At 45.6% G+C, this 27,578-nt stretch overlaps 1 protein-coding gene across 1 annotated transcript in view; it reads right to left on the reverse strand.

Annotated features, from left to right (window-relative positions):
• Positions 1-27,578, reverse strand: part of VAV3 (vav guanine nucleotide exchange factor 3) — a 157,829-nt gene that overhangs the window by 68,885 nt on the left and 61,366 nt on the right. Inside the window, exons 3-15 of the mRNA XM_081120315.1 lie at positions 26,322-26,380; positions 24,140-24,205; positions 23,589-23,697; positions 22,685-22,777; positions 21,300-21,368; positions 19,444-19,547; positions 19,057-19,156; positions 17,029-17,124; positions 15,619-15,687; positions 13,708-13,794; positions 13,358-13,443; positions 11,484-11,616; positions 11,003-11,112 (exon numbers count right to left, since the gene is read on the reverse strand). Of these exons, the coding sequence (XP_080976441.1) occupies positions 11,003-11,112; positions 11,484-11,616; positions 13,358-13,443; positions 13,708-13,794; positions 15,619-15,687; positions 17,029-17,124; positions 19,057-19,156; positions 19,444-19,547; positions 21,300-21,368; positions 22,685-22,777; positions 23,589-23,697; positions 24,140-24,205; positions 26,322-26,380 (1,181 nt within the window). The remainder of the gene's footprint in view (positions 1-11,002; positions 11,113-11,483; positions 11,617-13,357; positions 13,444-13,707; positions 13,795-15,618; positions 15,688-17,028; positions 17,125-19,056; positions 19,157-19,443; positions 19,548-21,299; positions 21,369-22,684; positions 22,778-23,588; positions 23,698-24,139; positions 24,206-26,321; positions 26,381-27,578) is intronic.

Genomic DNA, 27,578 nt, shown 5'->3' on the forward strand with positions numbered 1-27,578 from the left:
TGGGCCCAGCTCTGATTTGACCCTTAGTGACTCCCCGATACCAAGGAGTTTGTGGATTATTATGTGGGTCATGAAGAGCCACAGGAAGATTTTTAAACAGGAAAACGGTTCCTCCAACAGCAGCACCTTCACATGCTCCCTTCAGTGTCAGCTACAAACGGTCTTTGACGGTCGTGAATCTTACTCCTCTCCACAACTCCAAATCCCATCTATCCCAGTCCTTTAGGTCCCCACCTTTTCTCCGAGTCCTTCTTGGATCACTGGAGACCGCATGGTCTGTCCTTTCTCTGAAATTATGTGGCACTTACAATCTGGAAACGGTCTTATGTTATTACTCAGCTGCTCCAGTTCTTTTACTCAACAAGTATTTACTGAATGCCTAACATGTACCCAGCACCATGCTGGAGAGAAAAAATAAATAAAGCACACAGGGACCCTGGCCTTAAGGTCCTTTCAATCTAGGATGGAGCTGAAGAATTGAAAGAAGTAAATCTAATAAAGTGTCCCCAGAGCTGTGAGATAGGAGCAGAATAAAGAAGAGATTGATCAGCCCTGTGGTACAGGTTGCTGGGGGTGTGGAGGGCGTGGAGAGAGAGCAATTGCCTTCGATCTGAGGCTCGAAGGGATTAAAAGGCGTTTCCTCATAGATGTCAGCAGGGCACGGACGGATCCCAGGCCCGTCAAGAACACAGTGATCAAAGCCCAGGGGAGCAGCGGAGTCTGTGAGTCCTGGCGCCCCCAGGAGCTCAGTCTGGCTGCAGAACTCAATCTGGAAAAGCAGGCGGCTGCAGCCCGGCATGTGCCCAGGGCACCTACCACCGGCCCGTGTCCTGGGAATCGCATCCTGCTCTGTGGTTGCTGAGTGACCACTACAGGACTGCACGCAGACACCCACATGGGTCTGCATGTTAGAGAGGGGGTGGGACCAGAGGCAGGGAGATGGCCTCAGAGACCACCAAGGCAGGCCAGCTAGACGAGTCTGGAGGGTGGAACTGAGGCAGTGACACTGGAAGGGGAAAAAAATGAGTCAAAATTAAAGATAAAACCAACAAGAGAGCGCCTGCCAGTTTAGAGATCGGCGATCTAGAAGGGTCATTCTTGCAAGTCAGGTGGGGGGGCTTCGGGCGACCACGCTGGAGCAGGGAGACCAGTTAGTAAGAGACTAATAGGAGCCCAAAAGAAATGACGGAAACCCTTGACTCTGCATGACTGATGTCATCACGGGGCAGGGATGTAATCTCCACCAGCCTCCGAATCAAAGGCTGCTGGCCACAAAGATGGCAAAAAGTCAATGGAAGGATGCAAGGTCAAGTTGAAGGAGGGATGGGGTACCCTAGAGAAGGCTGACGAGATCCTCGGGGTTTACTGACTTCCGATCCAACTGTAAAGATGCTGGTCATGCCGAGCTAACTTCCACAGGCAATCAGAGCCCGTTTCCCGGGTTTTCTGGGCAAGTATTTGGCGACCACAGAGGGAATATTTTCATTCAATGCCAATTTTTGGTCACGTGACCATATTATCCGGGGAAGTATGTGCTTTTAAACAGCAATCCTAACACAGGAAGGCAAACCTCTGAGTGTAGGTTACTGCTGGAAGAAAACAAATTCTCTAATGAAAGGTTTTAATATCGTGCTATCAATATCTCTATCTCAGACATGAATGATGCTGGCTGACAGACAGCCTACCTTCAGGGTTGCTGAAAAAAATCAATGATTATTCAAAAATTGGAGCTCTGATATTTGCAAAGTGCTTTTGGTGCCGAGGAGGAAAAGCATGAGAGGAAGAACCAGATAAATCCATCAATCTGTTCAGAAAGAGAAGCGGCTCCGGGAAGACAGACAAGTCACCGCAGAGCAGGGTTGTGTTAAACTCTAAGGTCTGGTCCTCGCACAGGCTGCAAGGGACACAGTCCGTGGAGCGGTGCTGACCACTCCTGGCCGCTCGGCTCACTGCAGTCTCCCCGGTCTTCTCTCAGAACTGTCTTGGGAGACGTCACGGGTTAAAGCAGCGATTTTCTACCTTGTTCACCTCATGCGCACACAGAACTAATCACTAAAACTCTGTGGCACACCAAAAAACTATAGTTTTTGCTGATCTGACACAAAATAGGTATCATTTTCATTCATTCACATCGGATGGCTATGGTTGTGTTGGCTGTTGTCACTTTTTTGTCTGACAATCTAAGGGAAAGAGGTCAGTGCCCCTGTCTAAATAGGCAGGTATTGCAGCCTGCCCGCCGGTTGAAAATCGCCAGATCAAAGTAATCAATCCATTCCCTACATAGCACCACTTTGGCTTATTAGGTGTTTAATATCAAAAAAGCCCTCCTCACTAAAAACTGGTCCTAATAAAGCCTCCTGGACCACACCCCCTGTGCTTTTCGATCAAGGGTCTCGGCGAGTGCCTGGCTTTGCGAGACGGCACGTTGGACTGAGTGGGCACAGGCTGGCAACCGTATTTTCGTTATGATTTTGAATGCAGGCGATGCCTTGCCTTATGATGAACCTACTGAGGCTCATCTTCAGTGTTATGTAACCATCATTCTATTTCCACAGATGGAATGGGGCTTATGAGCCTTCCTGATGGCCTATAGAACAGGCATGTGGAATTCAAGGCCCAGCATCACCTCCCGGGCAGGAAAGCCTCCATCTTCCCAAAGACCACACACCTGCGCGCCTGCACACACACGCGTACGCGCACACACGAGTGAGAACTGTGATGAGTTTTTGAGACCCAACAGAGAAAAGCACAAGAGAAAGGTGTCAGAACTGTTGGGTAGAGAGACGGAGAATAAACTTACGCTATTATTTTTGTACCACAATGAGCTTCCACCACTCCACCAACCTCTTTAGCCATTCACAAGCCTCCAACATATTCTAGAAAGAGGCTGCTCGGAGCCTAACATACGAGCAAAATTTCTACGGATGCAAGAAAAATAAAACAGATCCCAAACATTTTCCAACCCGCCTAGTCGACTGATGGATGGATTATAAGTCCCAGGGAAGGGCACAGACCTGCCCTGGTCACCTGGGCAAGTCAGTGGCAGGCCTCGGGTCCCTCCGTATCTTTTTTCTCTTTGTGCCCCCAGCTTTGAACTCCCCTGAAATGTCTTTTCCATTGGGCTTCATGTTCCGTAGGTAAGATCTACACAATTAAATCTCGGGATCCGTAAGCCTTCACTGCTGTTCATCGTCAACACTACCCTCGGCTGTGTCCCTTTCCTCCAAATTATTAAAAATATTACTAACGCATAAATTAATCATTAGGCATTTAACCTCCAAAGACCTTTATGAAATCGGGTTTATTGGCAATTTTACACAAGTGTGAATTCTCATTTTCCAAATGAATTTAAAAACCAACTGCAAACAGTCTACCAATAAACATTTTAAATTAATATTTGACCATTTCCCCAACCAGTTGCATATTCAGATTGTCAACCTACCTGGCATATTCAAAATGGCCAGCTCACCATATTTTAAATTAACCAGAAGCCCACGAGACTCAGCCTTGGTATGATAGGCTCCGCACATCTAAACTTGTGTCAATATCAAGAGTCAATACAAACCTAATACTGAATCACTCAATCTCTTCCATTGAAATCTTACAAAACCAGGGACTCTCTTAAGGCACCAGGACCCTTTTAGAGTCATTTTTAAACCTCCCCAAATAAACTCAACCCACTACACAACTGAACAAACAAGAAGCTTAAACTTCTGATTCACTTTGGATTTCACTCCGTCCTGCAGCTGTAAGGCTTTGTGCCTGTATCGTGCACTCAGGAGTGAGGCGTGGCCTGCTGAAAATACACCCGTGATGCCAACAGTCGGCCACGTATTCATGTTGAGTGGATGGTAGAATAGCAGGTCCAGTTGCTAATACCCACTGGGGACGGCTGGTTGAGGTTTACTCTTCCACCCCAAGTCCCCTGGTCCCTGGACAGGGATATTGGAGAAAGGTAGATGCCTCCATTTTTAAAAATGTTTTTATTGCTTTTTTAGAGAGAGAGGAAGGGAGATAGATAGGAACATCAATGATGAGAGAGAAACATCGATCTGCAGCCTCCTGCACGCCCCCTACTGGGGATGGAGCCCACAACCTGGGCATGTGCCCTGACCAGGAATCGAACCAGTGACCTCTTGATTCATGGATCAGCGCTCAACCACTGAGCCACACCAGCTGGGCGAGATGGCCCCATTTTATGGGAAAGGAATCCACTCATAAAAGGTGTGCCTTTAAAGAAGAGAAATCATCATTGCATGACTTGCTAATCCTATGGCTTCGGGTAAGTTCCTCTTTAGACAGCATGACTCTGATTCCAACTGGACACAAAGTCTGAGATTGGCCGGTCCACAGGCATCAATTAACAGTCTATTAATTGACTTGTCTGTAGAATGACTGAGGTGAGAAGGGTGGGCACTGCTCCTGGCCTCTGGAGTTCCAAATCTAGGCTTCTTTGCTACCCTTCCCGAAAAAACAAAACACCTCTCATGAGAAGAGTCTCATGTATGTGAGCATGTTTAGTTCATACAACTGTATGTGTGGAAATGTGTGCATGTGTCTAACACAGCAGGTCCCCAAATCAGCTGTCCTGGGGGAAAGGCTTAGCTCGACGACTTACCCACTCGCACAAGTCTAATCCCACAACCAAAAAGGGAGGCTTAGCTATAGAACCAGATAAACAGGGGTCTGCAAGACCGGGGACACTAATGCCAGCCTGGGGCTCCGTGCATGGTCACCGTTGTCACCAAGCATCATTTTCATCTTGACAATTCCCAACTTGCAGGGCCCACAACAGTGTCTAACTCCTCACCCCTCGTCTCGATGGTAGGCAGACAACCGTCAGGTTGCTCCGTGGAGTTTCCTCAGTGAATCAAAGCCCCTCAGGACAGCTCCGTTCCATCTCGATCTGGAAGCTGTCTAGGTCATCGTGCTCATCGAGCGACCAATACCAACCCTCGCCACAATTCCACAGGCCGGGAGAGTGTCGCCTGAGTAAACAGCGACCTCAAGCTGCTCTGCTCTGCGCGCACGCAGCCCTCTTCCCAAGCCATCCGTCCGGTCTTTAAAATGCACAGGCAGCCACAGCTTTCATTTAAAAAGCCGGGGCTCGATATGTCAAAGCTCAAATATTCTGCGAGAAGGAGCTTTAATGCGTATCTATTATTAATGCGCTATCAGAGAACAGATCCCCGAGTTGATTCCCACCAGCGAGTCATTAGTCAAAACCTACACAAAGCAGACCCGTGTCCAAAAGCAGAGGAATTTCATTTCTGGTGGCTCCGACCACCCGGGAGGAAACGGACAGACAGACGGGAAGCCTGCAGTTCGGGGTTAGGACAGAGGAAAACTGAGTTTAATTAAACATCGGTTTTATTCCTTCCTAGCCATGGGGGCAAGAAACTCTGGAGAAAAGCCTGGGAAAAGCACGCCTTGCAGCGTGGGTCCCCCCAGTCCATCGGGAGCTGTGTGGCCCCCTCGTAAGTTTTGTGAAGATTTAATGAGAAATATCAAAAGTGTAGCCTTGTGCTTCGAACTATAATGCAAATGTCAGCGAATGTTAATTAATTCTCTTAGAGGACTGAGGCAAGGAAAGATTTAAAGAACAGTAAATACTAAAGTTTCTTTGTTTACTGTAACAAACTCTGTAAACTAAGATAGTATTTTTAATGAAATTTTTATTTACAAAGCCCATCAATTCAGGGCCTCACCTCCTTTTTTTCAAAGGCCTGGCTGCTTCGGGCAGATGGCGACACTGCAAATATAAAGATGCAACCAGCGCTAAATAATTAGGAACCGAGGGCCACCGGGAGGTGCTCGTCGGGCGGAGGCAGACAGTCTGAGCTCCCAAACGTTCCTCGGGAAAGACGTTTGGAAGGCAGCCTGCTGTTCCGACGCGCGACACGCAGGCCAAGCGCGTGGGTCAGACGACCCCCTCCCGCCCGGCCCTGCCCAGGAAGCAGCAGCCATTTGATGTCAGTACAAAGTCTGTCCTGAAGGGGAAAATGACAGTGTTGTCATGCTGTGCCCACACCTCCAGCGACTTACGTGACACACATCCCATGTCACCTAGGTACTGGACGGAAACGAACATCCACACTTACTTAGAACTCATCGTAATCCACCCTGACAGCTGGCCAGGGCTTAGTCTCAGGCCGTGCAGCTGTTCCTCCCCAGGTCCTTTACCTCTAAAAAGAGAATCTGAACTCTGAGATGAACATCACATTAACACCATCCAACCAAATAAAATTTTTTTTAAAAAACTATGCATACATCACATTAGGTGTAGCCCTATGATAAGGTGACCAAAAATCCTGCAATAGATTAACTTGCAAATTAAAACCTAATTTATTTGACTCTAAGGAAATCCTTGGAAGCCCAAGTCTTCCTTACAAATTGTTAATAACACGCACAGTGTTACTTATTATTTGATTGTATGAAAACATCCAATTCTTATCCAATGGCAACTAAAACACTAAGTGGGAAGGATTTCGTCCTAAACCTGGTGTGACTACACCACCCGAGAACACCTCTTGCTTATAAAGCAAACTGAAGGAAACTTTCACCTCTGAAGGACGGCGGCTGGTGTTCTCGCTATAAGGGGACAGCGTGGTGTGAGGGGGAGAAGCTCTGGGTAGGGTTTAAGATCAGCCTCTGCCACTTGTTAACTGAAAAACACACACGCAATACTTAATCTCTCCTTTATTTTCTGAATTTTTTTAAAGATAACACCTTCCTGGATACCTCACAGGACCCTGTAAGAACTGGATGCGGTATTATCTAAGGACACTTTGGAAACTATGAAGCACTCTATAAGAGCAAGGAATTATCCTTATAAGTTACCAGACCCCAAATACTCTAACACAGAGGAACCAGAATCTGAAATTTTCCTTATAATACTCAGAACCATCAGCATCATCTCCCTTCATCTCTTCTAGTTCTCCAGGGAGGAAAGTTCAGAATAAATCACAGGCATGAAGGTCATTACTGCTGGGAAGAAAACGCTTCGAGAGCACTGACTACAGAACTATCCTCGCTGACGTGGGTGACTACTGAGGACAGAAAAGCTCACCGGACTGTCCTTAATGGCCTGATCTGGTGGCTTCACTGTCCTTTCCGATAGCCACGTAATAAAGCTTAATGAAACCAGATCCCTGAGTAGGTGCTGCCTGGTCTTTTTGAGCAGATATTTTTGATATTCAGTTGGACAGAACAAAATAATGCCAAATACAGATCCTTCATCCCTGTGGTTTGGTGCTGATGGAGGAGAGAACATTCTGTAGCTAAGGCATCGTGATGGCCTACATAGGCATTAGTGCTACTAAAAAGAAAAGCAAAAAAGCACCCTTCCACAGAAGGCCACACTGTGGTTCCAGGACAGCTGAGATCATTTCAGGGTAACACACTCCCTCCACGTCCTTAGGCCTCGTGCTGTAAGACGGGTCAGGTCCAGCCCGCCCACCGTCTGTAACTGGTCGAGGGCACACCCACTCATTTAAGTATTATTTCTGGCTGTGTTATTACTAAATGACAGAATTAATAGCTGAGACCCAGACCCTACGGTCCACACACCCTAAAGTATTTACTCTCCGGATGCTTACAGAAAAAGTATACTGCCCCCTGTTCTAAGAGACAAAATTTTAGCCTCAGCAGATACTCATTTATATCCCTGAGGAGATCCAAACAGACCTCCTGATAAGAGAAAATGAAGAGAAGGAAGGACAGCAGGAGAGAGAACTAACAGCGTCCCCATCCTGCGGGCATGAGCAGCGGGGGCGTCTGGGTTTGCTACAGGTCCTCTGCTTAGCTCTGGAGATGTTGGAGGACCTCCATCTGGGCAGAAAATATAAACAAAGTCTTTAAATCTGCACAACAGAATGTCAAAAGTTGCCGCCCAACCTTTGATATTATAAATACGGGTCTCCCGTCAATCAACAACAAAGACCACCTTCTCTGGAGGCGCGACCAGCTCCTGAGCCCAAAGCTGCCGTGTGACCCGCGCAGCTTCATCCTCCGGGTCCCGGGGGCCGGGCCGGTGCGCTCTGGCCAGAGGCGCCCACGGTGCATGAACAGCAACCGCAATCGCCGAAAAGCAATTTTATTCTTCACTTAGCATTTCAAAGAACGTAAAAAAGAATATAATCCGGTGTCCATGGAAATACATTTCAAAAGGCCCCTTTCCCCTTCCAAATCCCCCAGACCCCGTTATTCGCCAGGGCCTCACTCACACAAAAACCCAAAACTCCCTTTCCATTTCCCAGACCCATAACAGTGTCTTTTCCCCTTTCTCCCAGTATTAGCCACGTAGTTCGATTTAGCTTTTCTTCTAATAAACAAGAAAGAATCTTTACTCTTCAGGGGGAGAAAAGATAGGTAAAACTGAGCAGGTAAGCGACAGATTCTCTGTAACAAGCACGGGGACTGCTGGGTGGAAGGAGAGCTGTGAACGCTGCGCCCGGGGAAATTCTGTCCAGCCATCCAGTTACCACTGTGAGAGAAGACAGCAGAGGCGAGGCCGCTCGTTCAGCACAGGGGGCAGGGGAGGCCTCATTCACCGAGTGACATTTAAAGCCAAGGCCTGTAGGATACAGAACCAGCTACCCAAAGGGCAGCAGTCAAGGGGTGGGCACCTGCGACTGGGGCATTGTTCCAGAACTGAAACCACTCACTCTGACTACAGCACATGGAGCCCCTGGAACTCCCGAGATGTGGCTGGGAAGACGGGTGGGTAAAGCCACGCAGGGCCTTCTGAGGTCCCTGCTACGAACTTTGATACTATACCGAAAGCAATAAACAGCCAAGGTAGGGTTTTAGGTAGGGCAGGACCCAGTCAGATCCCCCCGGATGCTTCCTGAGGACGGGACTGGTTGGGAGGGGCCAGGAATGAAGGCGCTAATCAGAGATGCGGGAGGTGAGCGTGAAAATTACGAACGGGTCAGGTTTAGTCCGCAGCGAGTGGTGAGAAACTGGTTCCGTGTAGAGGCAGAGGGTGACTCTTGGGCCTCCGCCTATTTATAACCGAGTAAATGGATTGGGAGGAGGGATGATTTCAATAGCAATATCAAGAACTCGGTCTTGAAACTCAATCCATTATACATTAACCGAAAATGATTATATTTAGAAGTCACAGTATTTAAATTCAATTGCAACAGCTCCCTCACTGCTAGATGCCCAGGCCTCCAACAGTGTCTGGAAACAAGGCCAAGTGCTCCATAAATACTTGCAGAAAGAACGCAATTTCCTCTGGTCATTACCTCTCCGGCATCCAGAATATCCGAGCCATAGCTTTAGATTAAATCAAATTACATTTGATGAAATATAATTTTATATTTACAAATGTGAAAAACAGGGCCGTTGCTTTTAGGATACAAACTGCAGAAGGTAAATGGCAGGAAAAGGTGCCTGTCTAGTGGAGCCCAAGTCCGAGGAAAGGGCTTCGAGACATTGTTCCGAATGACCTCTGATCATTGAAATTCTCCTTTTTAATTCTGTGGCCTGAGTGCTTTCTACGGTGACCTCGGATTCCTTCTGGACATAAGTGCAGAATAAATTAAAGAGAAACGCTGTGGCTCAGATTAAACGCGATTTGTGGAGTTTAATGGCTAGGTTCCCACCTCCTGCCCCCATCCCGTGGGGAACACTCCTTTTTCAGGGGTTCATCTGGGAAACAAAGCTCAGGGGCTGCCCCTGATGACTAACATGACAGTGCAGCCTGGTCCCCAGGCCCCTCCCAAGCTCCAGAATTTTCATACCCCCCCTCCTCTTGCACCATTGCCACTGCTCCTGGCGTTGATCAGGCGGCCACCGCGTCACTGCTGTTGTGCCGTTTGGCTCACCCTCTGCCTGATACGTATGTTCCGCAATTCAGATTGCTCTCATCCCCATTTTACAGAGGAGGAAACGGAGGCTCTGAGCTGTTAAATACCTCGGCTAGGACTACACAGCCAGCGCACGGCGGTGATCATCACTGAATCCAGAATAGTCTGTAAGCCTAAAAATATGTCAGCTGCACAATCCTATCACTCAAAACGTTACATGAAAGAATCTTAAGAAAACCGCAATTTTCTCACTGCAGAACTACAATAAAACAATGTAATCCTACCTCCATGAGCACTCCTTAAAACAAAGCAAAAGAAAAAACAGGAAAGAAAGAAAAAAAAAAAAAACCGAGAGAGTTTATCTACAAATGGTAAGTAATGCTAGAATACAAATGAAGCTGACCACAAAAGTGTTGTTGTTTTTTTCTTAATTCTACATTTTTGCTACCAGTTTCAATGTCAGGGTGACCTATGCATTTCCATAACCGGGGTCATCGTGCATCTTCTATTCCATAAACATCAAAACTGAAAAGAAACCCCTGTAATGACATGTTCTTGTGTAATTACATCCCTTTACACCAATCCTTTGGAAGCAGGTCTGAATTATTTCCCACCTCTTCGTTGAGCTTCCACTTTAATCAAAGGAAAGAGCCCTGAAAGGAACCCAGCTCTTAAAACATTCATTAAATACATAAAACAATTTCCCCAGGATGCAAACAATAAATAAGTTAAAACAAACAGTGGGAGGTGGTCCACCTTTCCGTTAAAAGTGAGGTTATGTGCATGGATGTGTGTGTGTGTGTGTTTGAGGGCAGTAATTTCTATTCAATTTAAAAATGCATATATAATAAAAAATATGGTAATGACATTAAAAGTTTATCATAAGAATAATTATTTCCATGGGCTGCTGAAAGCTAAAGAATTAAAATACACCCATAAGAAAAATGTCAAACAGAAGGCTAGAGCTCCCTCTTTCTTTGTCTTGAAGAAATTCACCTCAATCTCTGTCCTCACAGACCAGTCACCAAGCGGAGAGCCAGCAGTCCCCGGGGGCTCCTGCCAAGTGCCCCCCACAGCCTCTGTATGCTGGCTGGGAGCTCTAGATACATTTACCAGTAGTTCATGATTCATAAGAGAGTTAAGTAATAAGAAGGAAAAAAAGCACTTTTAAAAGTAGAAATACTCACAAAGCCATTTCAAACTGCTCCAGCCATTTCTTCTTTAAGTCTTTTGTTTTGCAATAAAATTCTAACCCATTGTGTCCTTGGGTATGGATGAGGTAGAAGCCATAAGACCACTGTTGAAATGAATATTCCTCAGGTTAATACAGATCATTCACTAATAACGTCATGCTCCTAAACTCACTAAAACATCACCCTCATCATCTGCAAACCTCTCACAACATTAACAAACTGGTCAATCAAGATTACTGTAGTCGACTTCACACCTATAACCGATCCTATGCCAAATGCCTTTTACTGCCTTGATCACTGAGCACTAGAGATGAACACATCAGCTGGGACACTGTCCAACTATTTCCCCTAACCAATTTCCAGAAACAAAAACACCCGAGTCGATATGCCGCCCCTCCCACGAATACACAAGCACACGTCCCTTGAATGCTCAAAGTCCTGAGTAAACCAGAGTTACGAATTTCCCAGATTTTACCTTTTTATTTTCTTTATCAGTTGTAGGATTGTTGGCGATTTTGTACTGCTGAAGATCTATTATCTCCTTCATTTCGTAGTTATCGCCTTTCCTTTTGCATACGATCACTGCCAAGTCAAATAAGAAGATGTGCCTGGGGGGGGAGAGAGAGAGAGGGAAAGAGAGAGGGAGAGATTGATTTTAAATGGTTTGGAAGCGCGTGTCAGTTCTTCCTTGTACACTGAATTAAACCACCAAAGATTTTTCCTTTGAGTCAGAGACAAGGGCAGTGCCGCTCTTGGAACAGAATGCATGCGAGCATCATACCCTTGCACTGCCCTTCACTAAAGGAATGGCCTCGCTGTGTCTCAGTTTCCTCATTTAAAAAACAGGCAAAGTTATAATAAGAACAAATTGTCACGTAGCTGTAAGAAACAACTGAGATTAGCCATAAAGTATTGCCCTTGAGCAATTACTTTTTCTTTAGTTTAAAAGCTAAACATTTACAGAATGATACTAATGAAAACGACGGTAGTTCATTTGTACTGATGTTACTAGGAATCGGCCAGAACGCCTCTCACAAGATGGCTCACTTCATCTAAACCCCTCAGGCCCATCTGCGGAGCTAGATAGTATCACCACCTTCGTTGTGTTGTGGGGGAAACTGAGGCTTGGGGCGTGCGTCTGCTCAAGGTCACGCAGCTAGCGAGGCAGGTGCCCAGCAGCTTCACACCTGGCCTCACTGTGGGCCCCGTGCGTTTACCCTCCAGGCTGCTCCTCGGGAATTAAAGGCCCGTTTGAACCACAGCCTGAGTGGTTCATGAGCAAAAGGTAAACTAGAAAACTTATGGTTAAAGTTCCATGTTGCTATCTCTCTTCTTATTAAAAACAATGTAATCGGGGGGAGAAACTTTATCGTTCGATATCAATCCCTGTACCTTTTCAAAAACTCTCAGTGATTTACATATTTTTCACACAATGATAATGATAATGATACATTCATACAGCTTTACCACCTGCATCATTTTCAAAGCCGATTTTCCTGGAGATGCTAGAAGGATGTGTGTCTCCTGAGAGCTGCCTGTGGCGCCTGGGTATCTAGGTGGGAGCAAGGGCTGATGCTGCCCCCTGCTGGCTGACTTGCTCGTTTCCAAAGCGTCCAGAAAACGGCCATTTCAACCAAGTGATAACTGCGTATCTAAAGTAAGGGACACCAGCCCGGCCCGGCGTGGCCCAGCGGCTGAGCATCCACCTAGGACCCAGGAGGCTGTGGTTCAACATTCCCGGTCAGGGCACATGGCCGGGTTGCGGGCTCGATCTCCAGTGGGGGGCGCGCAGGAAGCAGCCAATCAATGACGACTCTCATCATTGATGTTTCTCTCTCTCTCCCCCTCTCCCTTCCTCTCTCTGAAATCAATAAAGATATATTTAAAATAAAAGAAAAGAAAAGAAGGGACACCAGGCCAAGCTTACTCATCTTCAAGAACGCCATCTACAAATTTCCCTCACCAAAGTCTCACTCAGTGGTCCTCAGACATCTTCCTGAGGACATTTTGTATTATTTTTAGTTATTTTAAAATGTATACCCCAAAAATGACACGAGTGCAATTTTAATGGCAGTTGTCTCTCCACTGCTCCCCTCTCTCCCCTCTCACGTTAGCGTGTATCTTCCCCCTGAACAGATTCTCTCCTTTTATCATTTCCTACTTAAAAACTCAGACACATCAAAAGATGCTGGAACAGAAGCAGAGACCCAACACATCGACGCGAGACATTTTTACAAAACCACAGCTGGCCGGGCCCTCGCTTCTCTCTGTTTCCCTCCTCCGTCCTGGAGAAACTGCCCCTAAGCTCCTCTCGACCTTCCGCAACGGCGCCCGGCTCCTGCTGCTCACCTTTCTTGTTTTGTGTGCTTGTCCAAAGTGGTCATTCGAATTTCACCATCTCCCTGAGGCCGTCCAAAGAGCAGAACTGGTTGGTTCTAAAACATAAAATGTGCACGTCTCAGCTTTTCATAACCACATTAAAAAAAGGCTCCAGTGTTCGGAACTTGGGCTGCTGCACAAGCAGGGCGATTAAGGCGAGAGGGACAAGCGTTGGCCGACAGTCCCTGGACATCCACGCGGATGCTGCCCAACAGGCATCGGGAAAGAATTAGATGTAGAAACTGGCAGGTAAACTACTTTTTCTTCAAAAACAACAATTTGCGGGCGGGGGTACGCGGGACGGGGCGCTGATTACCTACCAGGTTTTCTATAGAGAGCTGAAACTGTTTAATTTCACGCAGGGTCTCGTTATCTCTCTTCACTTCGTTCACATACTGCGCCAAGTCCTAAGGGTAACGACACGGGGACAAAAGGCACAGTGAGATCGGGGAAGGAAAGCACGGCGTCCGTGCGGCGAGTGGCGGGGGCACGGCGGCTTTTACACGCACGATCCGTCCACGCTGCCCGTCAGCAGCGGGTCACAAAGGCCCGGAGGGCGGTGGGGCGGGTAAGGAGCTGTCACCGACCACACCCCGGGAAGAGGCGAGTACGAAAAACAAATGAAGTCTGTCCCCACGCAGATCGGGGAAAGAGCAGCAGGAGGGGAGGCTGTAAACCGCGGGCACGTTAGTAACGGGCCCTGAGAGTTACGCGTCCGTGGGGTGGCCCAGGGGCCAGACCGCAGGCCGGCAGGGAGGGGAAAGTGGATAGAAGTTGGACAGGGATCTGGCGGTGCCCTTCTCTGCCATCAGGTGGCACTTTCACCCCTGGGGGCAGCCAGTCGAGGCAGCCAGTTCCCTCTGAGTGTCAATGACGAAGGAAGGGGCCGGAGGCGGGAGAAGGCAGAGAGCTCGGGGGTTCAAGTGAAACCACCACGCGCGCCACGGTTCTCCCTGGGCCGCCGCCTATTTTAAAGCCTGTTCTCATTTCTGAGGAAACGTTAGCTGACCCTTCCACACTGTAACTAGCTATTTTTATTGTACGTGCTCTAGATTTCCCCGTTTTCTGGGTTTTTCAACCCCTCTATTCTCGTTAGTTCACCTGAAACAGTAGGAGCAGGGCTCGGACAAAAAGCAGTTTCTAACTTTGTTCTAAATGACAGTCTGGCTTTTCATAGGATGTATCTATAAATGATTCCTTAAAAGTTAGACCCTTGGTATGATTTTTTTTATAACAATAAGTAACTGTGTGGTGTTTCCTGACGGGGTCCTAGAGTCAGCTGAACAGCTGAGCTCACTCCAAAGTGGCACAGGGACACAGGGACACAGCGAAGCACTGTCATCATTCTCAGCAGTCCCATCGGCATTTTGCTCTGAGGACACATTTGCTTATGTTTTAAATTAGGGCCAAGTATTTCTTTCAAAGTCCAGCATAGCATGGAAATTGTGTTTTATAGGTTCCCCATATGTTGAGAAAGTCCACCTCTGCCCACTTGTAGGTCTTGACTTTCAATTTACCTGAACCTAGAAACCCAACCTGACACTCACACACCCTGACCCACAGCACCCACAAGGGTAAAGCTGGCAGATGGCCTCACCTGAGAAAATGTCACCCCTGTGCTCTGAAGTCACCTGCCGACCTGATGCCCATCCAAGCTAACAGTTTCCCATTAGTAGCCATGCAACGAGTGTCAAAGAAAACTGTGGTATGAAATCATTCCCAGTGGTTACAGAAGCTGTCACACGTTCATAAATGACAGAGGTTCTTGTAATACACCTCTCGGTTTTATGTGTTTTTGTCTGACAAATTCATGCAAGTACATCTATTCCACTTAAAAATATCCAGCTAGCCCTGGCGAGGTGACTCAGTTAGTTATAGCATCATCCTGGATACCGAAAGGTTGTGGGTTCCACCCCTGGTCCGGGTACACACCTAGGCTGCAGGTTCGATCCTGCTGGGGGTGCGTATGGGAAGCAACCGAGCAATGTCTCTCTCTCACATCGATGTCTCTCTCTCCCCTCGTTTCCCTCGCTTAAAAAATATTTTTAAAAATCAACGAACATATCCTTGGGTGAGGGTGAAAAAACACATATCCAGCTCTGCCCACCGAGAGCAAAGCTATACAAATCCTTCCACCGATGATCTGGGTTAGCAGACCGCGCCCGTGTCAGCAGCGCTCTACTGCGTGCAGGCAGGAACGAGACAGACAAGGTCAGGGCCCACGGCCTCACCTTCATCGCGTCAAGGGCCAGTCTCAGGTTCGCCTTCTCCAGGGGGTCCGTCGTATGCTTGACCAGCTCCTATTTGGAAGGCACAGTTTAGTGCTGTTTTCATCAAATTAACACCCAAGCCTAAGAAAGAAAACACTTAAAAATAAACCCTTTTATGCAGAGTTGGTGCAGCCACAAACAGTATGGATGTTCCTCAAAAAATTAAAAATGAAACTGCCTTATGGCTCAGCAATTCCCCTTTGGGAATATATATCCAAAGAACCCCAAAACCCTAATTTGAGAGAACATATGCACCCCTACGTTCATTACAGCGTGATTTACAATAGCCAAGATACGGAAGCAGCCCAAGTGCCCATCAACAGACAAGTGAACAAAAAAAGCTGTGGTGTATTACACCACGGAACACCTCCAAAATTATTCCATTGATATCTGACTAGACCAAAGTTACAAAATAAATTATTCTCTTATTTTGGACATGTTTTTAGCTCCACAATGTCTCAGAAACTGATCGCCTTCATCTTCTTTATTATTTTTTCATAAAATTCAATTTGATTAAGTTGCTCTGAGTTTAGGTCTCATAAATGTTTTAATGCATTTTTAAGAAATAATCAGGGTTTGGATTTCTCTGATGTCTCAGTAGAATAAAAATAGAAATGACTGATAATTCTGCGGCCACCGTGCAGGAAACGTAATATACGAGAGGCCCAAAGCACAGAAGACTCCAAATTATATTTCACGTGCAGGTAGGAGATCTGTTTAAAATAACATTTCACAAGCATCCGCAGACTTGATAGACTAATACAGTGGGACATTTCTTTGGAGCATAACTAATGAGTCTCCTGGTACAGCCATCAAATTAAATTTATAAGGCTCTCCACTCTCATTAGAGGACTCACCGTGGAAACCATAAGCGTTGGGGTTATAACAAGAGTCAGTTCAAAATAAATGTAGCCTTATTATAATTTACTGTAGCAGAAAGCAACCCAGAATGTGGTTCTAAAGCAAAATTAATTCTAACAGAATTAACCTGCGAAATTCGGGCGTACCCCAATATTGAGATTCTCATGAGCAATTACTGACTACAAAGAACTTGGCCAAAGGGCTCTTCGTATTTGTCTTGCCTTGTTGTTTTTTAATTTTTTAACTTGTTTGGAGCCAGTTGTATTTGAGGGATGGGAAGTGTGACTTTGTGAGAAGAATCCTCTTGGCTAAAAGGGAGAGAGTGTCTCCAGCTGCCCTGTTGCTTCCCATCCAGCCCTCCCTAAGGGGACCTCAGCTCTCCCTAAGGGGACCTCAGCCCTCCCTAAGGGGACCCCAGCTCTCCCTAAGGGGACCGGCCCAGCCGCGGCGCAGCCGACGCTTTGCGGGGACTTTGCTGAGCGAGTCGGTGAACAGTGCGGGGCTCGGCACCTGGAGCAGGAGATGATACTTCAGAACGCGCTGCATCGGGACCACAAGCAGGTCTCGGAGGGTGAACTTCCCGTTGTTGGCGCGCTTGGAACATTCCTGGTGAAACGCGATTTTAAAACGTGCGTTAAAAACTTTGTTTTATCAAAGGGAGTCATAAAACATACACACACACAAATGCCAAGGCCATAAACGAAACTGTCATTGCACAATAAATAACTTGTTTTCCTTCTTAACAAGCCTCCTTTCTAACAAAAAAAAAAATACAAAGTACCTTCAATTAAAAAACCGAAACACAAACCAACCTTGGTAGCATCTCAGCTCTAAATAGGAATCCATAGGTAGAACTACTTTATGCGGGAGGATTATTTCCTCCAGGGGCCCCCCAGGGCTTGCTCCCTCTGGTAGGCTGACCCCGCTTCCTCTGACCCACCTCACCCTCACCTGGGGCTTTCAGTTCCCCCAGCTGCCATCGAGGTCCAGTCCCAGCAAAATCCTTCACTCTCTTGAAGATCTCTACTTCTAGGCCTGCAGTAATGATCCCAATCACAACGGTGCTCTCTGTGCCTTGCGGGTCTTCTAGTTATTGTCGCACATAATCCCTTCCCCAATGTGCCTCCCATCCCTCTAAGAGCCCAGTATTTGCTCCATACGTGTTTGTTAAACTGAATGAAATGGAATGGTTCACTCTGATAATAAGCTAAAGTATAACCCTACCGCTGGATTCCACGTTCTGAAAGCCTCGGATTTATGTATTTTTTTTATTTTTTAACCGCAAGCTCCTCGTTCTTAAAAGTTTATCTTAAACGAGCATTGACGCGCTTGTTCTCTGATGTTAATTGTGACTTTGAGGAAAGTACTTTGAAGTGTCAATGTCTGGATTTAAATCGGGTCTGGCAGTTCTTGGTTGTGTGACCTTGAATGAGCTGCTTTTCCGATTTTACAGTTTCTCACATATCCACAGTGTAGTTCAAAAAGTGTGGCTCAGTTGGTTGGGCATCCTCCTGTGCACCACACGGTCACCGGTTCAATTCCCAGTCAGGCACATGCCCTGGTTGTGGGTTCGATCCCCAGTAGGGGGGGTGCCAGAGGCAGGCGATGGATGTTTCTCTCTTGCATCAATGTTTCTCTCTCCCCCCACCCCCACCCCTTCCACTTTCTCTAAAATCAATTAAAAAAATAGAGTTCATAAAAATATTCTTAATAGCGGGCAATTTAGTAAGTCCAAAACCCTCAGACAACTGCACATCCCTGACCGAGGAATTCGGGAAGGAGTTCAGGAAAGGAGCTACGTTCAAGGAAACACTCTTTAGCTGGTGACTTTATTTCCCTTTGCCCACACTTAGCTTTTCTGGAACATAAAAAAGATACATCATCAGAAGCTATAAAGCAAACTCCATTAGCTCTAATGACCACAGTGACTTAATGAATGCTTGACTCCAGATCTTAAGCGAGAAGAAAGGTCAGCTCCTGCCTGGCTGATTGCTGCAGGTCACTGGAAAGATAACTGTTTCCACTGATTGCTGCTTCCACAGATTGCAGAGTTCTGGATCACGGGTCTCAAATATGAGGTTAAACTGTTAATTCTACTGTAATGAATGGTCCTCATCTCCCACCTGCATTTTTAAGCTCCTTAAAATTGAGGTTGTATCTTACACTTCCTATATTATGACATCTTAACACAGTATCAGGAACAGAAATGTTCATACACGTAAAATTCACATTGTTGTTATGCGATGGAAGCCAGTTTAAAACTGCTGGGGGGAAATCAGTTCCTTTCTATCAAAAGTTATGAGCTCAGGAAGTAAAGAAACTTAACACAGCTGGTGTTTTCTACAACTAGGGGCCTGAGACTGAGGTGTGAAATGATTATTAGCATCGAAAGTAAGTAAAGGGAAGAAGTGATTCTTCCCAAACATCCAGTCCCAGGCTTGGCCGAAACTCCAACTCTAACCGAGAAAAAACACAGTGGACCAGGAATGTATAGCTCTTAGGTTATTTCACAGACAGACAGACAAAAGTAACGGGCACCTCTAATTTCAGCTTGACGTCTTCTTTAGTCTTGGAGATGTAGTCTAAACTGGAGATGGCGGACTCCACGGCGCTGCAGTACTGCCCGTAAATAACCAACCTGGAAGGGAGCGAGCCAAGGAGAAATCTGTAGGGCTCAGGGTACAGGGCTGTAAAGGGGTCTACACTGACTTGAAGGGCAACTATCCGGGGCCTTTGTGCTTTTTCTTTCTTTTTCGTTTTTTTCTGATACACACGTAAGGCTCACCCGACCGCCCGGAGGTCAACTGTCCCGTGTTCTAGCCGCCGCCCGGGCGGCGTCTTCATGAACAGTAGTGAGACCCGTTTCTAAGCAATGGTCATACTAACCCCCACTACGAACCACAAAAGTTAGAATTCACAAGTTACCTTTCCTTGTAGTTGATGAAAATCTGATACAAGTTCTGGTCATTCTTATTTACAATGGAATCGTGAATTTCTTGCATGAGGTTCCGATGAACTTTTACAAGCTCCTTAGAAAAGAAAACAACGTTGAAGTTGACTGGAGATCAGAACCCCCCCCCCAAAAAAAATCACCCCCAACCCAGAATCCCTATTGTTGCTAGAACTGCCATCCAAGGACATGCCCAGTGCCCTCGGCATATCAGCCTGCTCCCATCAGTAAAGAGGGGAGGGAGAGGACAGGAGGAAGGGCGGGGAAGGGGAGGGGAGAGGGAGGGACAGTGACAGGCCACATGTGTGGGAAATAGCAATTTCAGATCTGACTTGAAATGCCAATGTGCCGTGAAAAACAAATTATTTCACTGGTTATTACAGGGTAATTTATTCCTTGTATGAAAATATGTCCAGCTAATTTTCATTTTGTAGTCACTTTAGATTTTTAAATACAGCCATCCAAGTGCATAATGTTTCATTGACAAGATAAGTGACAACTCGTGACCTTGGGACATGAAAACGCAGATCTGTGCTTTGGTCAACTAGTGGTGTCCCTGTGCTCAGCTGTCAACAATCAGACGAAAGTGCTTGAAACCACACAACTCCTGGCAGAATTAAGGAGCCCAGAAAATTGTACTGGGCGGTTTCCTAAAGCAACTCAAAAGACAGAATTTTACTTCTTTCCTGATAAGCAAGTAATTTTCAGCCAGGCAGTAAACACACGTCACAGGAAATGAGGGAACTGGAACCAAGGTGCCAGCTCTCCCCACAATCTCCTCCCCTGTGCCCTGGGGCGCTCACTGACTTCACTGGGGAAGGGAAACTGGGATACGTGGTGAGAAGGCGGTGAGAACAGGAACTGTCCAATGGGTCCTCGGTTATAGTGACGGGTTTAGGTGGCTCAAGATCCTTGTCTGCCTAGAACATACACTTTGCTGTATCCTAACTAACTGTTCACCTGAGGTTGTGACCTTTCTTTCCTGCCATGTTACAAAGCAACAAGAACGTCTTCATCGGGCCCAAATCAAGGCAAGGACCACGTGCCACAGCTAAATGACTGGTGCACGTCCACACTGAACATAACAGAAGCAAAACCTAAGGGATCCATCAGCACTACAAGCAAGCCTGTACATCAAAGCCGACGTACTACACATAAAAGCTATATAAGAGAACCAAAGCCAGTTCTGGAGGTCTAAGAACTTCAGTCTTGCCTCGCATGACCTCAGTTGGCATAGCATTTGGCTGGTTTCTACCCTTTTAGGATTATAAGATAATTGGAAGGTGCTCATGAACTTGAGATGCTTACATAAACCTGTGAAAAAAAGTTCCATTAAAATAGACTGTTGAATCATAAGGAAGTGTATTTCAGAAATAGGAGTTAAGGATGATATGACTAGAAGCAGAAAAGAGACACAAAAACAGTGGAGGAAGGGCAGGAAGTAGAGGAGACGGAAGGAGTCAGGACAGTGTCCACAAGACGGGGTCGAGGGGCTGGAGGAACCAAAGAGAAGTGACCGGGGCAGAAGGGGACTCTCACAAGACAGAGACAGGAGCCCCGGGGACCACTGAACTGAGACTGCCTCGTCATGACAAGCACTTAAGGAAAATACGCGAATCTTATCCATGTGTCTTCTGCATGTGTTTTGAGTGACTTCTGGTTAAAGATATGTCTTATCAGTTATTGCTTGAGAACACGGCTATAAGAACTCAGGAGGCAGGAAACAGAGTTGAAAATCTTAAAGAACACAAGAGGCTGCTAAAACAGGGATCTGGAACCCAGAGAGAATTTTACCCAGTACGCCAGCTTCAGCAGGCGCAGTTTTACTTACAGGAATGTTGACGAAGACCGAGTCAAACTCTGCTGCTGTCAGGAACCGTTTCAGTGGCGCCATGAAGTACTACCAGAAGAGACGAGAGAGGGGAGGTTCAGCACAACGCACCCTAATCTAGGCGGCAGGTTTTCATCAACAAACAATAAACACTTATTGAAAGTCAGTTATTCATCAGTATTATGAATACTCAAGGAAAAGCAGAAACTATTTTCCTTATCTTAAAGATTTTACACTTGAACAGAGCTAGAGAAACATAAATGCACGTTAATATACTTAAAGCATAAAATACTTTGGGTGGTGAGCACACAATAGAATTGACAGATGGTATATTATAAAACCATACAACTGAAACTTATATAACGTTATTAACCAATGTTACCCCAATAAATTTAATTTTTTTTAAAGTAGTAATGATAAATAAATAAAAGGTTCAGGCAATAAATGCTCTAAAAGTAAGAAAGAGAACGCCATTGGCCGAATTGGCAAAAAATGGCAACATGTTGGAGATACCTTTGAGGATGGATGCAAACTATCACTCAGATGTTTTGTGGGGATTCTATATCCCCCAGATCAATAGTCTGCCTGTGCAATTTCCCCTCATTCCTTGAGAACTGTCTTCCTGGTCTCCCACATCTCTTTCCATTACTACTCCCATCTTCTTTCTTGGCCATCTCAGTATCTGTGAAGATGACCCTTCGAATAGCCTGGCCTCTGGTTCCTCGAACTGCAGTAACCTCATGCTCCATCCTAGCTCAGCTCCCTACTCTTGTGGTCGTATCCCAAGACCTTGTCGTTATCGACAACTACAAATGTTCCAGAGCATTCATTTCGAGCAATCAACTCTCTGACCACCCATTAACCTCTACCTTTGTCACGCATTCCTTCAAGGAATTCTTCCATCTCAGGGTCCCATCTAAGGGCCTTTCTCCCAGGAATTGTCATCTCTGAGAGATGTGCATTGGCTTGGTTCCTCAATTCACTCAACTATCTGCTCAAATATGACCTTATCCTAGAAACCTTCCATTCCCACTCGATAAAAAATAATACCAGTCCTCCCCCCATCACCTTCTGGACCCTTCCTCTGCCTTATTTTTCTTCAGAGAATTTATTACCACCTGGCATACTTATTTGCTTAAATTACGAACTCTTCCATGTCCGAGAACCAGAGTTCTACTGTTTTCATGGACATATTCTCAATCCCTAGATTAGTGTATTTCAGATGCTAAAATCAATCAATAAATAGCTGTGGAATGATTAAATCTGCTTTGAGATCTGTAAGCCCGAAGTTCTACTGAAAACTGGAATATAAACACACACGCGCGGTAGAAACACTGAGGCTAAAGGCAGTCGTGGGGCATCAGGGCTGATACCTGGCTACTTACTTTCTCTATTGATTCCAGTGTTTCTGTATATTTTTCTTCTGTCTGCTTAATTTCTGCTAGGCAGCAATATCGTATGTCATTTTCTGGACATTTCTGCAATTAGAATGATCCAGTTAAAATTACTTAGTCAATTTCATGTGTTAATCTCTCTGGTAGTAGCTAGAAAGAGATCAAAACTGTTGCTGAGTCTGTGAAGCTTTCTATTTCTAATAAAACACATAACTGAATGACCTGTATGGTTATAACTATATAACCACGACCTGTTATCGCATCTGGAGCTGTAGAAACATGACATTTTACAGGTCAAAACAACCATGGGGAGCCCTAGCTGGCTTGGCTCAGTGCTTAGAGCATCGACCCGTGGACTGAAGGGTCCTGGGTTCAATTCTGGCCAAGGGTACAAACCTCAGTTGCAGGCTCGATCCCGCATGCAGGGGGCAACCAATCGATGTGTCCCTCTCATGTCCATGTCTCTCTCTCTCTCTCTCCCCCTCTTTTCCACTCGCTCTGAAAAGCAATGGAAAAAAAACCCTCAAGTGAGGATTCAAATAAATAAATAAAACAATCATGGGGAGTCTCTGATCTACTCCTGTCGTTTTCCTAGTAAAGGAAACTAGATCTGAGAGATAAACAACATGTCACCCAGCAAAGCAAAGGCAGAGGGGCAATGGAACATAATTCCAGGGAATCGGGAAACTATTGCTATGGAAGGAAATCTCTTAGAAAGCAGTTCTTTCAGTCTGACATACCGTCAAATACATAACAAGCAAAGGTAAGAGCGGACACAAACCAAAAACTGTCCCAGCCGAAGTTACATAAGCAGTTATATCGAGTCCTTCAAGTAGTCACTTTCCTAATAAAATACCAGGAGTAACTTAAAAAACAAGGCAAGTGCCAGTCCTACGGGCGGATGGGCTTCCTCGGCTTTCATCAGGTCCTCGTAGACCTCGCCACCTTCGTCCTCGCCGTAAACGCAGTCGTACAGGCCCTCGGCATCCTCCACGTGGGTCTCACTGGAAGGAAGGCACAGGGGACAAGCGGGGGGAGGTCACTGCCTGGTGGGAACCACGGGGCTGGAAACAGCTTCCTGCATTCTGGCAGCAAATCCAGAGGGGACAGAAAACGGAATTCCTGCAGTCACAGGCTCTCAGGACAGCCCTGCCCCTCCTAACAGGAGCCAGGGCCACCAACCGCAGGGCCCAGCAAGGATGGCAGCGACACCGACACTCCAAATTGCACTTCCCAGCGCAGGCTTCTCTGCTCAGCAGAGGCCTGCACGCCGTGGGACGTACCACAGCAACCAAGAGCCGCTGAAGCACATTTTCTTGTGACTCTCCATCACGGGTTTGGGGTTGATATTAACCATTAAACCACTTTCCCGTCCACGGGGCTATCTGGACACCCCCCGTTACAGCCCGCAGAGGATGCAGAATTGATGCGGCCGTGCTCACGTACTCTATCAAGTCGGGCAGGGCCTTGTAGATGTCTTCATCGGTCACGCTCTCTTCTGTTGGGAAGGGCCTGCGAGGGAGGGACAGAAAACCAAGGCTGAGTGTGGTCAGACTGGTCACCACATCTGATACAGCGTCTGGGGCTTCTCCCCAAGTGTGGGTGGGTCAGGGGGCCCCCAGGAGGCTACGGCACCTGCTGCCCCAAATCATCCACAACAAGTCTGCTGGTCCCCGCCGTCCTCTGACGGTGGTGTGCTCTCACCGGTGCTGTGCTTAGCGGGTCCCCCACCAGCCACATCCCTGCAGGCTCACCTCCTGGTCCCCCCTGCAGCTCTCCTGTTCAGAGAACAGGACTTGCCTTCAACACTAGCTCTTTGCACTTATGGATTCTGATCTGACAAATAATTGGGTAACAACCTAATAATGATAATTATTAGAAGACAAAAATGCCATGATATACACATATATATATGCACTTATTGACTCTGATATTTTTCTACTTAGACTTTAAGGTGTTTAAGTTGTTGGTTTTTTTTCAATTATTGGATAAATGAGTCAATCAGACCTCAGGGAGAATAGGGTGTTTTCTCTGCCCACTGTTCAAAGAAAATCACTTGAACTGATCCCCTGTTCCTAGCCATGGGCTCCCTTGTGTGCTGCATGCTTCTATGACATTTTTTATATAACACCCACATAATGCTCTAAATCTATGTCTAACAAAATCACAGTCATTGCACTAAAGAGCCAGAATTTTACTTTTTCACATGCTGCCAGCATGTCAATTTTCATAAAAACAAAAGGATCCATCGAAAAAACAAATAAGCACTGAATAATTATGAAATAATTATACTTAACAGGAAAAGCAGATTTTCACCTTAGTTTGTGGATTAATTTAATACTTAAGACATTTGGGGAACCTACACATTTTCAAGGAAATTAAAACGTATAAGAAATGCCAAAGTTTCAAAATCTTTTTAAAAGTTAAATTAGGCTCTTAGACCAGTACAAGTCCACTGTAGGAAATTTTGAAAATATAGATAAGAATAATTAAACAAGAAAAAGTTATTCTGATGTGTATCTTTTCAGAATCAAAAAATACATAAATACACAAAATTATACTAGTGCTATTTCAAAATTTGCTGTTTACATATAATAACATACCATATATATATACTGACATGGAAAGGGAATTAAGTATTGAAGGTGTTGAACATTTATCCAGCCTACAGACTACTTCTGTATAAAGCTGCCAAATCCATAGGCCCAATCCATTTCTGAGAAAGGGTCTGTAGGGTGTCCTCCCTGACGTCACTGTGTTTGTATCCAAGGACTGGGCTGCCCAGCACTGCTGATCAGTCCTGTTAGATATGATTGGATCCTTTCCCTGAGAATCTGAATGTGAACTGTACACAGAAAAATGGAAGCAACAGAGAGACTTACAGAGACCCCCTAAGGACTAGAGACAAAAGTATGGAGCTCTGGGAAAACAAGGTAAAAAATGAAACCCATTCCATGTCCTTACAGGCTGACTATGTGGCTACTGAAATCATTTTTCTTTATTTCTAATGTTATTAATAATATAACTTTCTATCTGAACTAACTGAAGTATGTAGTATTTTAAACAGAAAAAGCCCAACATGACATACACAATTGTATTTCCATGCTTTCCGACTGCATAATACCCCATTGCCCGGAGGTGACGGAATTCATTAAACCAAATTCACTTCCAAGTTCTTCATTTAGTACCAAACTTTCCATACAAATAACTGTATAAGTATCAGTTTATATTTGTCTGATTATTTCCTCAACTCCTGAAAGCTGTGAATTACTGTTATGGTCTACAGGAAGTAAAAGTATTACAATGTCTTTTAAAATACTTCAGCATGTGTGTTTGTCTTGATGGATCACATGTATAGAAATGTTGGAGGAAGTTTGGGAAAAAAAAACCTTATCAATGATAGTCACCAGCAAAATGAGAACAATGTTTAGCCAATGTGTCTCATTCAACTCTGCGGGTAAGTTTTTACTGGCTCAATACATTTAAGTTTAAATGTGTGTTGGGCACTTACGGACCAGGCAGTCTGCATGAGCCAGATGCAGTCCTCCTATGCAACGTGCTTTGCAAACAGTAACTGTTCGATACGCAATCATTACGCCAAACATGAACCACAGAGAAACAAGCTTACCTGATTCCCGTGGCCAACGCTATCGGGGTCCGGGAAAGTCGCGACAAGGTTTCTATCACCTGAGAAAAGAGGGAAGTGTTCACTGAACATGTATTTCAGAAAAGATGAGTTATTTTCCCAAAACAGCAGTTTTACAATCTAATATTAACAATGGCAGCAGACACGTAAGTTTGCAGATGCCAAAGGGGTGCAGATGGGAAGAGCTGGGACCGGACAGTATAAACACCTGGGCGATAAGTGTGCCCCTGTCTTTAACTTTAGGACTCTAAGACCACTAACCCACCTGGCCTGCGTTTTCCTTACCAGTAAAATGAGGAGTGAGACGAGGTAATCCTAAAGGTCTTGCCTCTCTACTCGTACAGCATCTCCAAGATCCTATAAAGCTGCACTGTCCAAAACAGTAGCCACTAGCCACACGAGGCTACTTAAATTCACGTTAATTAAAATTTTAAAAGGAAAAACTTAAGTTCCTTATTTGTACTGGCCACACTTGAAGTGCTCGATATCCACACAGACATCAAACATTCCCATCGTCACAGAAAGTTCCACTGGGCAGCCCTGCTGTGCAGCAAAGTGAGTCTAGTCTTGACAAGTCTAGCTTTTGGGAGGTTCTGGAATAACCTAATGGAGTAACATTTAGACTCTTGAATTAACTATATTGTTGGGTTTTAGCATGAGCCTTAAGCTGATGTGGCACTGTTTCTGGGTTTTGTTTTGGTTTGTGTGTGTTTTTAATTGAATTTATTGGAGTGACATTGGTTAGTAAAATTATATGGCTTCAGCTGTACAACTTCTATAATCCATCATCTATACATTGTATTGTGTGTTCACCCCCCAAGTCAAGCCTCTTCCCATCACCATTTATCGCACCTTTACCCCCTTCTACCTGCCCCGCCCCCCGATGTGTCACTGTTTTAAAGCGGGGGGTGGGTGGTGGAATCCACCTCTGATCCTATGTGACACTGTGGTCCCAGCAGTGTCACCAGTCAATCAAAAGAAAAATAGTAGAGCAATGGATTCTGCTATTGCTAATATTTACTTTAACAGAAATGTATGTTATTCCTTAGGGAGATTTTCTATAAGGATGGCCATGCGTCTACAGGAACATAATGCATTTTCTGCTCCTTTTGCTACCAATAACCAGAACTATTCACAACCCGTCCCTCCCCCGCCGCAAGACTAGAGTTTGATTTTTTCATAAAACTGTCCACCGGAGGGAGCCAGACAACGGCACTATATTACTTCCCTCCTGCGCTG

Source organism: Miniopterus schreibersii (assembly GCF_964146895.1).
Source record: "Miniopterus schreibersii genome assembly, chromosome: 19".
Taxonomy (NCBI): Eukaryota; Metazoa; Chordata; class Mammalia; order Chiroptera; family Miniopteridae; genus Miniopterus; species Miniopterus schreibersii.